This window comes from Rutilus rutilus, assembly GCF_951802725.1.
Source record: "Rutilus rutilus genome assembly, chromosome: 3".
Classification (NCBI taxonomy): Eukaryota; Metazoa; Chordata; class Actinopteri; order Cypriniformes; family Leuciscidae; genus Rutilus; species Rutilus rutilus.
The window spans coordinates 57,336,438-57,352,149 of record NC_140211.1 but is presented as its reverse complement, the minus strand read 5'-3'; the positions used below and the strand labels follow the sequence as shown (position 1 = coordinate 57,352,149).

Sequence of the window (15,712 nt, the reverse complement as noted above, 5' to 3'; positions counted from 1 at the left end):
TCAAAGCAGGTAAGTTTTTGTTTTTATAGCCTATCATCAAATGGTTTGCATTGACAGACAGATCAACATTGTGGTAAACGTTATTTATTGCTGTAGTGAATGTGTTGATGAGACTGTATCTTAGTAAGTGCCATGCACATTGTAATAAAAGAAAAAGAAAAGAAAAAGAAGGACAATTAAAGAGATAGTTAACCCAAAACTGAAAATTCTGTCATCATTAATTCACCCTCGCCTCGTTCCAAACCCGTAAGAATCTTTGAAACACAAATTAAGCTTTTTTTATGAAACCTGAGAGGTTTCTGTTCAGGTAACCAAAGCTGAAAATATCCAAAAAGGTTATAGCCTAAATGCATTGTAAAACTAATCCGTATAAATTAAGCGGTTTTATCCAAGTCTTGTGAAGAGATATGTTTGATTTAGATGATGAACAAATATAATTTAGGCTTTTATTCACATATAAACACACATACATAGAGCACATCACACACTGTGAACAGCAGCTAGTGCACTAAAACCAACGAGGTTTGTTCTAGAATGTGAGTCATGAACGAGCTTCAGTTACCAAATGGCGTTTCCTCCGAGGAGGCAAGGGGAGGCAGTAGCCTACCTCCTAAAAAAAAGAGAATAGGATGAGAAAATAATCCATATTACATAGGTAAACCAATGCAAATATTTTAAAATGTGGCATTAAAAAGTGTATAAATCGCTGTTTTTTTTTTTTTTTTTTCTTAAGTGACACCAACAGGTAAAGTTACAGCAGCAAGTTGCTACCCCTCTAAAGGGTGCAGTGGGTTTAGAGGGGGGTAAATGAGAATGAATGGGGGAGAGTCACGTGACAGGAGGCAATGCCTCCATCGCGCTGTGATTGGATGCGATAAATCTCGCCTATTGTTTTTCATGTGCGTTCTGAGGCATCAATATCAAGACTCGGCCTTACATCACTGCTGCATCAAAATCAAACTTGAAATGGTCTTAAAAAATGACGAATCTGGATTTTTTTAAGAAAAAAATGAAAAATCAGCTTGGTGAAATTAAAGTTACACCTTTGTGTATGTGACCAGTGTATAAGCATAAGCTTAATGACTATTGAAAATAAGTTGACTACTAAAAAGAACAGCTGAACATCAGATCCCAAATAAAATATAATGTTTGAATTGTTACTGCCTTCAGTTATTATTTTGGAATAAAAACACTGATTTGATGAGATTTATATAGGCTATCTATTTAATAAATTTATAATTAAATTTTTAATTTTAATAAATAGAACAATACAAAAAAAATACAATTGTGTTTATGTTTATTCAAACAGGAAAATGTTTAATTGGGACATGAATTTACATTTGATTTATTAAACCTGAAGACTTTGCCACCTCATTTCAGAACACTGATGTGTATGAATGTGTGTCGATTAGTGTTTAGATGTAAATTAAAGCTGTTCATCATATAAAGCGATGGTATCTCTTCACAAGACTTGAAATAAATCACTTGAAGGATTCGTTTTAAGACACCCTTTATAACCTTTTTGGATCTTTTTAGTTTTGGTTACCTTTCTATGAAGGGACAGCAACCTCTCAGATTTCATCAAAAATATCTTAATTTGTGTTTCGAACCAATTGTATGTGTTTGGAATGACATGATTGTGTGCAAATGATGACAGAATTTATTTTTGGGTAAACTATCCCTTTAAAATTCAAATTAATATAAGTTAGTTTAGACCTATTCACATCAACACAAATATTAATTTGTATTGAAACAATTCGTCCTGCATGTTGATATTGTTGATGCTAGTGTTGCAATAAAATAAAACTCTTTTTGTTTACAGTGCTCCAGTGCTTAAGCTACACATACTACTTTCAAAATCACTGCCATGCCCAAATGCCACCATGCCAATCATCAGCAATGCCAACCATGACTTCAGCAATCTCTCAGTCAGTACAGACGACAGCAGCCTCGACCTGTTTTTCACAGAAATCCCAGAGACGGAAACAGTCAAAGGTGTGTATTTCCAACGAGCCCAGCGACTCCTCGGCATCTCGAGAGACGTGGACCACAGCAAACTAGCGCTCATCAACGTGGGAGGGGATCACTACACGTTTCCCTGGAGCACGCTGGACGAGTTCCCGTTGTCTCGTTTGGGACAGCTTCGTCAGTGCAGGAGCCCGGATGAAATCGCCCAGCTCTGTGACGACTACGACGAGACCCGGCGAGAGTTTTTCTTCGACCGCAGCTCGGTGGCCTTCAGGATCATCTTTAACTTCCTCGCTGCGGGGAAACTGAGGCTTCTTCGACAGGTGTGCGCCGTGTCACTATCTGATGAACTTACCTATTGGGGCATCGACCCGGTTCACATGGAGCGCTGCTGCCGACGCAAGATGTTGTCCTGTGTGGAAGAAGTGGGAGAGAAGAAGAAGAAGGAGGATGAGAGGAGGCAGAGGAGGCTCGCTCTTCAGAGGCCTTTAGCTCGAGAGACGGGCTACGTTGGGCTCATGAACCGGTTGCAGGAGATAGTAGAAAACCCTCATTCTGGCTGGCCTGGGAAGATCTTTGCATGCTTCTCCATTGTCATGATAGCCGTGACCGTTATCAGCTTGTGTATCAGCACCATTCCTGATCATGATGACAGGGTTAGTGCATGACATCCCTCTTTTTATATCCATTGTGTTTTATCTACAGTAGTCAACATTTGAAGTGGATCAAAAAAGTTCATTAAAGTTGTCCTAAGACAAGAACGGGAATTGATTTATTTAAAATCGGGTTGAATGAATAATTCAATGACTCACTCATAAACACTTCAGTTGTTTCATTACTGGATGAATCAGCGTTTTTGAATGAATCTCTTGAATGAATGATTCAATGACACAAATGATACATTTTTAACAGTCACTTGTCGCCACCTACTGGTGTAACGATGTAATTGATAAAAAACATATTTTTTTCTTATGTTACTAAATTGTTGATTTACTCAATTTTCAATCAGTGTTTATATTCGAACTATAAACTTTTATCCCAGTTCTCCTGAGATCATTTGAATTACTGTAACACAGAAATAATGATACTGGTGGTGAAACTTTGGTGATAACTAAGTGAATATATTTAACTACTGTAATAGTAATTTCTCTCTAGAAGTAACATCAAAAGTGGAATGTTTTTTCAAAAACATACATTTACACACACACACACACACACACACACACACACTGACCACCGACCGCAATTTTCAGACATCTTTATTTTCTTAGCTCAACTGTCATAGAATGGATAGCACAGCTCTTTTTTTATGTAACCTTAATAGTATATTGTGTCATGTTTATCAAAATAAAAAAAATATCGACCCACCGTATTGGTGTTTAAATACTATAGGTGTCATGATCACCAGTTAATCACCGTCATCCCTACATGTCCCATCATCCTCTTCGGTTCCCACCTGCACACTATCAGCAATCACCTGATAACCTATCACCTGCACATCATCAATCACCATGGACACTAATGATCTTCACAGCTGTCTGTCATCGTCTTGTTATCATCTGTGTATTTAGTTCCTGCTTGTCTTCAGGTCAGTGTCTGGTATTGTTTGTGCTTAGCACATTGTTTTGTGTTGTTGGCTCTCTTGTTTGACTCTCTTCGAGAGTAACCTTGATATCGTATTCGTCTTCAGTGAATTTCGAGTGTTACAGAATACCGGACCAAAAAAGAGAAAACAGAATGGGCGTTTTCCTCTGATTCCGTCACTCGACTGGTGACCTGCTTCCAGGAGGGCTGCCAGATCGAGGAATATGTTGCAGAGTTCCTGGAAATTTCTCATGGGGCAAGCTGGGCAGATGACACCCTAAAAACTGTCTTCTGGCACGGACTGGACGATCATCTACACCAGCAAGCTCCAGCATCAGTGATCCTGGGTACATTTGAACTATACCTGGATCATGTGCTGTGGTTGAGCGGTTCAGCCTTCACTGTTGGTGAGGCTGACTCTGACATCACTGCTCAACCACCGTCACCAGCCTTCATCACCACACGTCCCGCCGAGACCACCCGTCGAGAGTCTCATCCCACCGAGACCACCCGTCCGGAGTCTCCTCACGTCATGCCTGACCAGCCTGAGCTCCTTCACGTCATGCCTGACCAGCCTGAGCTCCTTCACGTCATGCCTGACCAGCCTGAGCCTGTTCTTCACGTCATACCCGCCACACCTGAGACCTCGTCTCCAGCCAAGATAGCCACCTTACCATCCGAGCACTCAGCGAAGATGGCCGCTGCCTCACCACTTGAGCCCTCAGCTAAGATGGTCGCCGCCGAGCCTGAGACCGTTCACATCAGTCCTGCTGAGCCTGAGACCGTTCACGTCAGTCCTGCCGAGCCTAAGACCATTCACGTCAGTCCTGCCGAGCCTGAGTCTTCTGTCCCCGAGCATGAGTCTTCTGTCCCCGAGCCAGAATCGGTGTCTGAATTCCCACCCAGCCTCCCTCTCCCACCTCCTCCCATCTGCCACCTCTCAACCCTTCTTCCACCACTGTCTGTCAGCCCCTCAGCTCCTCTAACCACCTTTGGGGAGGTGGAGTCGCCGTATGTCTGCCAGCCTACAGCTCCAGCCTGTTCGGTGGATCCCCGGTCTCCGCCTTCGACCTTCGCGACCAGGACTTCGCCTCAGCCTGACGGTGCATTAGCGTCTCCTTGGTTCCTACCTCCCTCAGCTCCACCGTGGCCTATCAGGTCATCAGATCCCGCCAGGCTCCCTCGTCCCCCCCGGATCCTCAGCCTGACGGTGCATTAGCGTCTCCTTGGTTCCTACCTCCCTCAGCTCCACCGTGGCCTATCAGGTCATCAGATCCCGCCAGGCTCCCTCGTCCCCCCGGATCCACCTTGGTCGCTCGTCGACCTAATCTCTCCTCTGGACTGCACTCCTCTGGCTACGCCTCGTCCCTGCTCCGTTGGACTCCTCACTCCCTTCTGTTCCTCCCTGGTCCTCACTCCCTCTGTCTCCACTGTGCACCTCAGTCGCCATGTCCCGCCGGATCCTCAGCGTCGCCTGGGCTCGTCGGTTATCCGGCTCCACCCTGGTTTCCTCTCCCACCTGCTCCACCCAGTCAGTCGGCCCCCTGGAGTCGTCAGCCCTGCCTCCACCATGGCCCCACCCTCTGTCGTCACCACCCTGGTCGCCTGCACAGCCTGCTCTGCCCTGGCCGCATGCACTGTCTGCTCCGCCCTGTTCCCTCCTGCCTTCTGTCTGCCCTTCACCTGCTCTTCGTCCTCCTCCTGAGCACCCTCCCTCCGCAGTTGGTCTATCTTCGGCGCGGGAGCGGGGAGTACTGTCACGGTCACCAGTTAATCACCGTCTTCACTACATGTCCCATCATCCTCTTCAGTTCCCACCTGCACACTATCAGCCATCACCTGCACGTCAATCACCATGACACTAATGATCTTCACAGCTGTTTGTCATTGTCTTGTTATCATCTGTGTATTTAGTTCCTGCTCGTCTTCAGTTCAGTGTCCGGTATTGTTTGTGCTTGGCACACTGTTTCGTGTTGTTGGCTCTTTTTGTAAGTTCTTGTTTAAATAACCTTGATATTATCTTCATCTTCAGTGAATTGAGCGTTACAATTGGCTTATGTTTAACTTTATTACTGTAACTATATTAAGCAGTATTGAATTAAAAGTGTTTCTGTTGTTTCATGAAAACATCTGAAATGGTTGTGTATTTGACTAATACTGCATCTAATCCACTTCATCTGTGATAAAGTACGCAAACAGCATAAAAGCTGAAAATGTCAGACTGAACGTCTCCGTTTGTAACTACTCCCCGATTACAGGTCTCGCCAATCGGTTAACATCCAGCCAAAGTCAAACACATATTTTATCTCAGTACCTTCACCTGCTTAAACACTTTTGCTTCCGTATCTGAAAACATTTGGTTTTGCATAATGCTGTATGGTCTCCACAATTCTAGGTGTTGGTAAAAATGCATATTGGTAAGCGCAACATAATCAGTGCAGTCTTTCATTACATGTTTCTTTAATAAAGTACATTGTTACAATTTCGTCACACATTTTATAGACCATGCAGTCTGCTTTAGTAATATGTTAAAATTGAACATTCATCTGATTTCTGCTTATTGTTCTTTTCTAGGGCGAATGCTCAGAAAAGTGTCGCAACATATTCATTGTGGAAACGGTGTGCGTGGCCTGGTTCTCCATGGAGTTTCTGTTGCGTTTGCTTCACGCTCAACGCAAACTGCAGTTTGTTCGAAACCCACTGAATATCATAGATGTCATAGCCATCCTACCATACTACATCTCTCTGGTTGTGGATAGCGAAGACGAATCCGAAGAAGCCGAACTTCATGGTAGTGCAAGTCGTGGATATTTAGATAAGCTGGGTTTGATTCTGCGGGTCATGCGTGCCCTGCGGATCCTGTATGTGATGCGACTGGCTCGACACTCACTGGGTCTTCAAACGCTGGGAATTACGATGCAGCGAAGCATTCGAGAGTTTGGACTCCTACTTCTCTTCCTCTGCGTAGCTGTGGCTTTATTCTCACCTCTCGTTCACTTGGCAGAGAAGGAATTCACTAAGGGAAAAACCACCGGCCCTCACAGCTTTAGCAGTATTCCTTCTTCCTATTGGTGGGCTATTATATCAATGACGACTGTCGGTTATGGTGACATGGTCCCGCACAGTATACCTGGCCAGGTTGTGGCCTTTAGCAGCATACTGAGTGGTATTCTCATAATGGCTTTTCCAGCTACATCTATCTTCCATGTGTTTTCTCGTTCATATCACGAGCTGAAACGTGAACGTGAAATGATTTGTAAAGACGAGCGAGTGGCCATCCTGGATGCCAGTGCTAAAGAAGATGCCCAGAGATTGTTGGAAAGACGCTCTTTTATTTCGGCCAATGAGCAATGACACAACTGCTACTGCATGCTGCAATGACATCTGATCCATTGCTGGCCATATCTCTGTAAATATTCTTATTTTCTTCATGTGATTCTAACCCCCGGTTTCACAGACGAGGCTTAAAGGATTATTTGATTTCAGAATCAAAATTTCCTGATAATTTACTCTCCCCCACATCATCCAAGATGTTCATGTCTGTCTTTCTTCAGTCAAAAAGAAATTAAGGTTTTTGAGGAAAACATTCTGGATTTTTCTCCATATAGTGGACTTCAGTGGGGTCCGACGGCTTGAAGACGAGCATTTGTGGTTAAAAAGTATATAAATGTTTTAGTTTTTTTTAAATGAATAATGGTTTGTCTAGATAAGACTCTTATTCCTCGGCTGGGATCGTGTCGAGACTTTGAAGCTGCACTGAAACTGACATTTGGACCTTCAACCCGTTGGACCCCATTGATGTCACTATATGGAGAACAATCCTGGAATGTTTTCCTCAGAAACCTTAATTTATTTTCGACTGAAGAAAGACATGAACATCTTGGATGACACGGGGGTGAGCAAATTATCAGGAAATTTTTATTCTGAAGTAAACTAATCCTTTAAGACTAGTTCCAGACTAAAAGGCATGTTTGAGCTGTTTTAACTGAAAGCAACTTGCACTGGCATATCTTTAAAGGGAATTATGCAAAATTCAGTGTGTGTTCACAACCACCACCATGGTAAAAATCCACCCACTCCTTTTTTTAATCCCCATAAATCATAAGCAGTGTCTCAGAACAAGTACTTTGCAGATTGTAGCTTTTGTGACATCACATTGCACAGGCCCCGCCCACGACTGCTGATGGGCTCCGCTCTATTAGCTTAGACTCCGCCTTGAATGAGCTGTACACACTCCGCCATGTTTATCTCCTCGCCGGAGCATTCAAGTAAGTGCTGAGCACAGCAGCATTCAAGTAAAAAAAATATTCTTATTAAAGCTACTAAAGTTATTCAATCATGAGCAGTGATTTATTTTCTGTTTTTCTTTAAACAGCATATACAGCAATAGGTACTGTATATTACGCTGCTTTCACTTTAATACTCAGATTTAATATACACATGCGATTTCTATACTTGCTGTTTACGTTCACAGACATAACCAACTGTTTACGTGAACTTTGTGTGTTTTTGACATATTAAAAATAAGACGTGAAAGAGAACTTTCATCTGACATCCAGCTTTCTGTGCGCGTGCTTCGATGTGTGCGCTCAGAAAACCATGTATCAGAAGTTTAGACTGATATGGCTTTAAAACACATGCAGACAATAAACTTTCATGATGATGAAGAATTGCAATGTCATGTGAGCGTGACCACGATAGAGATGATAATAAAAGCCAAACAGATGTTTTGTTAGTTTTTGGCAGAGTATTGGAGGCACAAGCTGTAAAGGCTCCGCCCTCTTCTGGAAAGAGGGGCGGGGAGCAGCAGCTCATTTGCATTTAAAGATACATGCACAAGAACAGCATGTTTTTCTTATCACTCAAAAATTTACAACATGGAATAATAAATGATATTTGAGGTATTTTGAGCTGAAACTTCTGGGGACACCTGAGACTTATATTACATCTTGTAAAAAGGGGCATAATAGGTCCCCTTTAAAATATGTCAAAGCCATTGTTTTGTCTGAAGATGCACACCAGTAATGTTTTTTTTTCTAAGGCATGTGTATAAAAGATTCTTAAATATCCTAATTGAACAAAGGCCTAATCCTGGCTTAATCTAAGCCCTGTTTGTGAAACCAAGCCTAAATCTGTTGGAATGCGATTTCTGTAATAAATCAATAAAAGAAGTATCTGTATTATTAAAATTGAATTGGTTCTTTCACAATATACTGAAATTTTGCATATTGATGTGTTCCTTTGTCCTTAAACACAGAAATGTGAATGAAAGTATTTGTATATTTGTGTGTGTGTTTTTAATACATTTATATTGTGATTCAAATAATTCATTTATAGGCCATAAGTTACAGCCTTTTAGTTTCCTTCAACCTGTTGGTATTTATGGTTGGTTGTTTGTAGGGGTCGACCGATATATCGCTAAGACCGATATATTGCCAAGACCGATATATCGCCAAGACCGATATATCGGCCAATAATTGGCATTTTTTAAATATCGGCATCGGCCGATAAGTTTTTCAGTTTGGCCGATGTGTTGGAAGCAGGACTTATTGATATTTGTGGTTGGTTATTTGCACAATTATTAATCTATATTGCAGAAATCGCAGTCAAAATCAGATTACATAAATAATTAGTACCTATTATTTGAGATCTTTCTTTGACACAAAAGGAAAAACGAATAAATTAAATAAATGAACATCTTTTTAAGCATACTTAATGTACCTGGTACAATAAATAAAAAATATTGTATTTAGAAGTAAACCAAACTTCTTATGTTTTTTTATATTCTGCTTGATGTTTCTAATGTCATAAGAGTCGCTCAAAAACAAACATACAAGTTAGACTAAAGCGACATACAAACCCTTTCCAAAAAATTTGAATATCATGGAAAAGTTTATTTATTTCCATAATTCCATTCAAAACGTTAAACTTCCATAGATTATAGATTCAGGGCACACAACTTAAACGATTTCAAGTATTTAGTTGTTTATTTGTACATAATTTGGGCTTCCAGCTCATAAAACCCACGAAAACAGGATTTAAAAAAATTAGAATATTACATGAAATCACACAGTGATACCATGGTCATTGAACCAGGTTTTGGTTATTTTGGCAGTGTGGGCAGGTGCAAATCCTGCTGGAAAATGAAGCCCCCCCAAAAAATCCCAAAAAGTCTACATTTGCCTAAGTGTAAATATATCAAAATAAAATACAAAATACTATGTGAAATAGTAAAAAACTGTATTTTATATTTTAAAAATACACAAAATACATACAAAATTAGCCACTTAATGATGTACAGTGTAGCCTATCCCTATTAGGCTGAAATCAGACTGAAACTGTTTTGAAAGTCTTTTCAGTGTTATCTGAACTCAATGGACCTAGACTCAATGGACCCAGTGTTATCTGAACTCAATGGACCCCAATTAAACACACCTGAACCAGATAATCAAGTCCTAGTAAGATCTTGATTATCTGGTTCAGGTGTTTTTAATTGGGGTTGGAGCTAAACTCTGCAGGACAGTGGCCCTCCAGGACCGAGTTTGGACACCCCTGCTTTATGCAGTGGAAATACAAACCGGAAGACAGAACGCAACGAGCGCAGCTCTGAAAAGGTCTATAGCTAATATTAGCTCTGGATGTTCTGATTTATTCTGTTGACACACATTTCATTCACCTGGCAAAGACTATTGCTACCTTAAAGCTATGTAACTTTTTTGTTTAAAATATAAAAATTTAAATAATGAGTGAATACATACACTGAACAAAATAATAAACACAACATTTTTGTTTTTGCCACCCTTTTTCATGAGCTGAACTCAAAGATCAAAGACTTTTTCTATGTACACAAAAGGCCTATTTTTCTCAAATATTGTTCACAAATTTGTGTAAATCTGTGTTAGTGAGCACTCCTCCTTTGCTGAGATAATCCATCCACCTCACAGGTGTGGCATATCAAGATGATGATTAGACGGCATGATTATTGCACAGGTGTGCCTTAGGCTGGCCACAATAAAAGTTGCGATATGTATATTGCGATTTATACATTTGCGATATTTCAATAATTTCGATATATTGTGCAGCCCTACTTGTATCATTCTTGGCTCCTCTTCACACTCTTGCTCACCGTTTTCTTCTTCTGTAATCTATCAGATCGGTTCCTCAAATTCTACAGGGCCTTTTATTTTACAGCTTCTCGCAGCATTCTCATAAAGTGTTGCATATGGGGGTGATCTCTCTGTTTTTGTATTCATAAGCACTATTCGGACAGGATTAGTTTTACAAGGGTAGATGGAGTAATGTAATTTTACTACAGGACGTCTGTAATAATAACGGCCAATTCACACAGATAAGATATCTCAGTAAAACTAGCAGAAGTGGGAGGAGTTTACTCACCACTGTCACCTTCCAGTCGTCACATATGTATTACTGTCACGTTTTGGGTTTGTTCATGTCATGTTTCCATGTCTGTCATGTGATTCCCTGTTTGTCATGTGATCCTGCCATGTGTCTTGTCATTGGTTAATTGTCTGATCATTGTTCACAGGTCCCTTGTCTTGTCATTAGTCTGTGTTTGCCATGTGTCTTTGTCAAGTATTGTTCCTTGTAATCTGCTGTTGTGTAAGTTCTAGGTCATGCCACGGTTTTTGTTTTCATGCCACGCCATGTTTATGTTTCATGTTTTGTTTTATTTGAAATAAAGCTGCACTTTGGTTCTCTTTACAGCTTGCCTCCAGTGGATACCTATTACACAATTACATTGCTTCCTGATATCATGTGTGCAAACACATAACCTATATTTATATATATAAAACAGTTAAGTCCGGTCGAACGATGTATTAATTAAATTCAGATTGGATTATGTTGGTAATAGGCACTTACCTAACGCTTAAAGACGTTTTGTGCCTCTAACAAGTGCATTCGATCTTCTTTTTGATCTGAATGGTGTGTGGAAAACACTTGAGTTTTGTCTCACAGTGTAGAATACAACTGATTGCTTGAAAAAAACTGAAAAAACTACTTTTAAACAGGAAATGAGGGAATAACTACGTACATTTTTCCAGCGGGTCTATTCGCACAGGATTAGTGTTACCTGAGGTAATTTTTCTGGACCTTTTTTACTGAAGGTAAAAGTCCCTGTAAGACTGGAAAAACTGGAAGAGAGGGCCAGTCTCTGAGAAAAAGAGAAACAAGGAAATAAACATTTGAACTCTCTCTTGAGAAAGAGATTTGCTCTAAGGGCAATCAACTCAGTTTTGCATTCATTTACATTACTTTCCCTTCCCCATGTCATCTCTCTCTCATGCTGAGATCACCTGAAATTCACCCCAAATTCTATTTGGTTTAATGTGAACAATTATCATACAACGCAATACATGTTTGGCCTCATTTGAAATGTCTCAGTGCGAGAGGTACAAATGTCTCATTCCCAAAGAAGTAAACCAAAAGGTAACAACGTTTTTAAGAGTTTAGAGATATCTTGCTTTGAGATATCACAGAGGAGGGTGTGTCTTCCGGGCAAATGGCATCCTGCCCTCAAAAGGTGACAACTCTGAATGCAAATTCCCATTGTTAGCTCATGTTTCCATGTGAAAGAAGTATCTGCCCTGGTCTGAGTACATAAAGAAATGCCACAAGAGACTCGGGGCGATTTGTAGTTGAAATCAGCCCGTAATGCTGGATGTCTTCAGACATTCAGCATTATGTATTTTTCTAATGTCAGGTTTGCATCTTTTCTCTTTATTCCAGAGCATTTGATGTTTTGTATTTATTATCTTTGAACTGATTACATAATTGGCATGATACATTTACCTGACATAATAAATTGTTACATTTGGATTTATTCCGACTTACTCTGAATTTTTTTTCCCAAGTAGATTAAGCGAATGCGCATGTTCCCGCAAATCTGCGTCAGATTAGTGACAAGACTAGAGTCCAGTTTTGAGTGGAGCATTGGGCACACCAACTGCGATTTTAGCGTTCAGGCTAATATTTGGCACTAATCCAAGTGTACCTGGCTTGTAAAGACAAAATCTAGTTAAGTGTACGTGGGAAACCATGTCATGACCAAACCAAAGCTACTATCAGAGAGGTAATATTGGTCGGCTTATATCTTTAGCAGTGCCCATGACCTCTGTCTAAAGAAAACTTTGCTTTAATTCAAGTGTATACAGACCACGGGGGGCTATACAAAAATATCTTAAATTGAGTAAGCGTGAATGCGACCGTCTAATATATTTATCCAATTAAATCTGTTTAGTGACCAAAAACTGATGAGTTTATGATCGTGAGCCCGCATAATATTAAGGTGCTGGTGCGAGGAACCTGTGCGACTTTGGCACCCGAATGGATGAGAATAATAAGAGTAAAGAGATAAATAGAATAATCAAATGTGTCGCTAAACTATTATATAAATGACCAATAACCAATTGGCATTCTAACCTAAATTCGAGGTCGTGATAAAATGGAGTCAGATAAAAGTTGAATTGGAATTAAATTACTTTGCCACACGGAAAAGACAGTAACCCGCAGTAAACCTTAAACCTTCACCCGCTTATCGGAAACTGTTGTTGGACCGATTGGGCAGGCCTTACATGTCACATGCCTGTCCTGTCTCGTGTAGCACATGTGGTGTTTGTGTTCCTGTCACTGTTTTGACCCCGCCCTCCTTGTTATCTCATTGGTTTCATTTGCCCCACCTGTTGTTCCTCATCACCTGCCTGATTTGTCCCTTTTATAAGTTCCTTTGTGTTTGCAGTCTGTGTCGGATCGTTGTCTTGTACACGTCTCCTGTTCTCCCGTGACTCCTTTTGGTATGTTCGTTTTTGAAGTTGTTGTTTTGTATTTAGTTATGTTTTCCCCCTCGTGGGTTTTGTTTTGTGTTTAGTGTTTCTTTTGTAATAAATATCTTTTTCCCTTTGCATTTGAGTTCTCCCTTTGTTTTCTGTAATTAACGTGACAGAACGATCCGACCATGTCAAGGACTCAGCAAAGGGTCTCTTCCCCAGCCACCGAGCGGGAGAGGAGGCAAAGTTTTGAGGGGACCCGGTTGGTCATATTTCGCGGGACCCGTGGAGGCCACAGTAGAGGAGGTGGGCGAGAGGAATTTCAAGACCACTCTCCACTCTGGCCCCTCCTCGACCCAGTTCCGGTGGTCCCAGTTCCGGTGGTTCCGAAACGGAGGAGGAGAGGAAAGAACCCCTCCGTGGCTATGTCGGTGGTCCCTGTTCCGGTGGTCCCTGTTCCAGCGATCCCGAGTCCGGTGGTCCCTGTTCCGGTGGTCCCTGTTCCGGTGGTCCCTGTTCCGGTGGTCCCTGTTCCGGTGGTCCCGAGTCTGGTGGTCCCGAGTCTGGTGGTCCCGAGTCTGGTGGTCCCGAGTCTGGTGGTCCCGAGTCTAGGGGCCCAACCCGAGACTGTTCACGTTCCGTCTGCCCAGTCAGAGACTGTTCAGGTCACATCTGCCCAGCCAGAGATGGTTCAAGCCACGTCTGCCCAGTCGGAGACAGATCGGGAGATGCCCATTCTCATGGCCGGGGGGGCACTGATCGGCTATTTAGAGCGTTTAGCTCGGATCCTGGAGACGCCCTTCAAACCTTCAGTGTCTGTTCCGGAGCCGGAGCCAGTGTCTGTTCCGGAGCCGGAGCCAGTGTCTGTTCCGGAGCCGGAGCCAGTGTCTGTTCCGGAGCCGGAGCCAGTGTCTGTTCCGGAGCCGGAGCCAGTGTCTGTTCCGGAGCCGGAGCCAGTGTCTGTTCCGGAGCCGGAGCCAGTGTCTGTTCCGGAGCCGGAGCCAGTGTCTGTTCCGGAGCCGGAGCCAGTGTCTGTTCCGGAGCCGGAGCCAGTGTCTGTTCCGGAGCCGGAGCCAGTGTCTGTTCCGGAGCCGGAGCCAGTGTCTGTTCCGGAGCCGGAGCCAGTGTCTGTTCCGGTTCCTGTGTCTGTGTCTGTTCCAGTTCCTGAGCCGGAGCCAGTGCCTGTGCCTGTGTCTGTTCCAGTTCCTGAGCCGGAGCCAGTGCCTGTGCCTGTGTCTGTTCCAGTTCCTGAGCCGGAGCCAGTGCCTGTGCCTGTGTCTGTTCCAGTTCCTGAGCCGGAGCCAGTGCCTGTGCCTGTGTCTGTGTCTGTTCCAGTTCCTGAGCCGGAGCCAGTGCCTGTGCCTGTGTCTGTGTCTGTTCCAGTTCCTGAGCCTGTGGTGTCTGTTCCTGAGCCCTCAGTGACCGCGACACTGGCTATTATGACCACAGCTATGTGGTGTGTGTGGGCTACGCACACACTTGGACCGGTGGTGTCTGTTCCTGGGCCGGTGGTGTCTGTTCCTGAACCGGTGGTGTCAGTTCCAGTGCCCGAGCCGGTGGTGTCAGTTCCAGTGCCCGAGCCGGTGGTGTCAGTTCCAGTGCCCGAGCCGGTGGTGCCAGTTCCAGTGCCCGAGCCGGTGGTGCCAGTTCCAGTGCCCGAGCCGGTGGTGCCAGTTCCAGTGCCCGAGCCGGTGGTGCCAGTTCCTGAGCCGGAGCCGTCTGTTCCTGAACCCTCAGTGACCGCAACACTGGCCATTATGGCCACAGCCATGTGGTGTGTGTGGGCTATGCACACACTTGGACCGGTGGTGTCTGTTCCTGGGCCGGTGGTGTCTGTTCCTGGGCCGGTGGTGTCTGTTCCTGAACCGGTGGTGCCAGTTCCCGAGCCGGTGGTGCCAGTTCCAGTGCCCGAGCCGGTGGTGTCTGTTCCAGTGCCTGAGCCGGTGGTGCCAGTTCCAGTGCCCGAGCCGGTGGTGCCAGTTCCAGTGCCCGAGCCGGTGGTGCCAGTTCCAGTGCCCGAGCCGGTGGTGCCAGTTCCAGTGCCCGAGCCGGTGGTGCCAGTTCCAGTGCCCGAGCTGGTGATGTCTGTTCCTGAGCCGGTGCCTGTTCCCTGGCCGCCCGAGGGAGAGTCTCCGCCCTGGCCGCCCAAGGGAAAGTCTCCGCCCTGGCCGCCCGAGGGAAAGTCTCCGCCCTGGCCGCCCGAGGGAAAGTCTCCGCCCTGGCCGCCCGAGGGAAAGTCTCCGCCCTGGCCGCCCGAGGGAAAGTCTCCGCCCTGGCCGCCCGAGGGAGAGTCTGCTCCGCCCTGGCCGCCCGAGGGAGAGTCTGCTCCGCCCTGGCCGCCCGAGGGAGAGTCTGCTCCGCCCTGGCCGCCCGAG

The 15,712-nt window shown here is 44.0% G+C and overlaps 1 protein-coding gene across 1 annotated transcript; it reads left to right on the top strand.

The window, feature by feature from the left end:
- Positions 1–1,866: 1,866 nt before the first annotated feature.
- kcng4b (potassium voltage-gated channel, subfamily G, member 4b) lies at positions 1,867–6,906 on the top strand (the record flags this gene model as incomplete). Its single annotated transcript, XM_084404351.1, has 2 exons — positions 1,867–2,624; positions 6,127–6,906. Exons 1-2 carry the CDS (start codon positions 1,884–1,886, stop codon positions 6,904–6,906), a joined length of 1,521 nt encoding a protein of 506 aa, XP_084260477.1. The 5' UTR covers positions 1,867–1,883.
- Between the last annotated feature and the right edge of the window lie 8,806 nt (positions 6,907–15,712).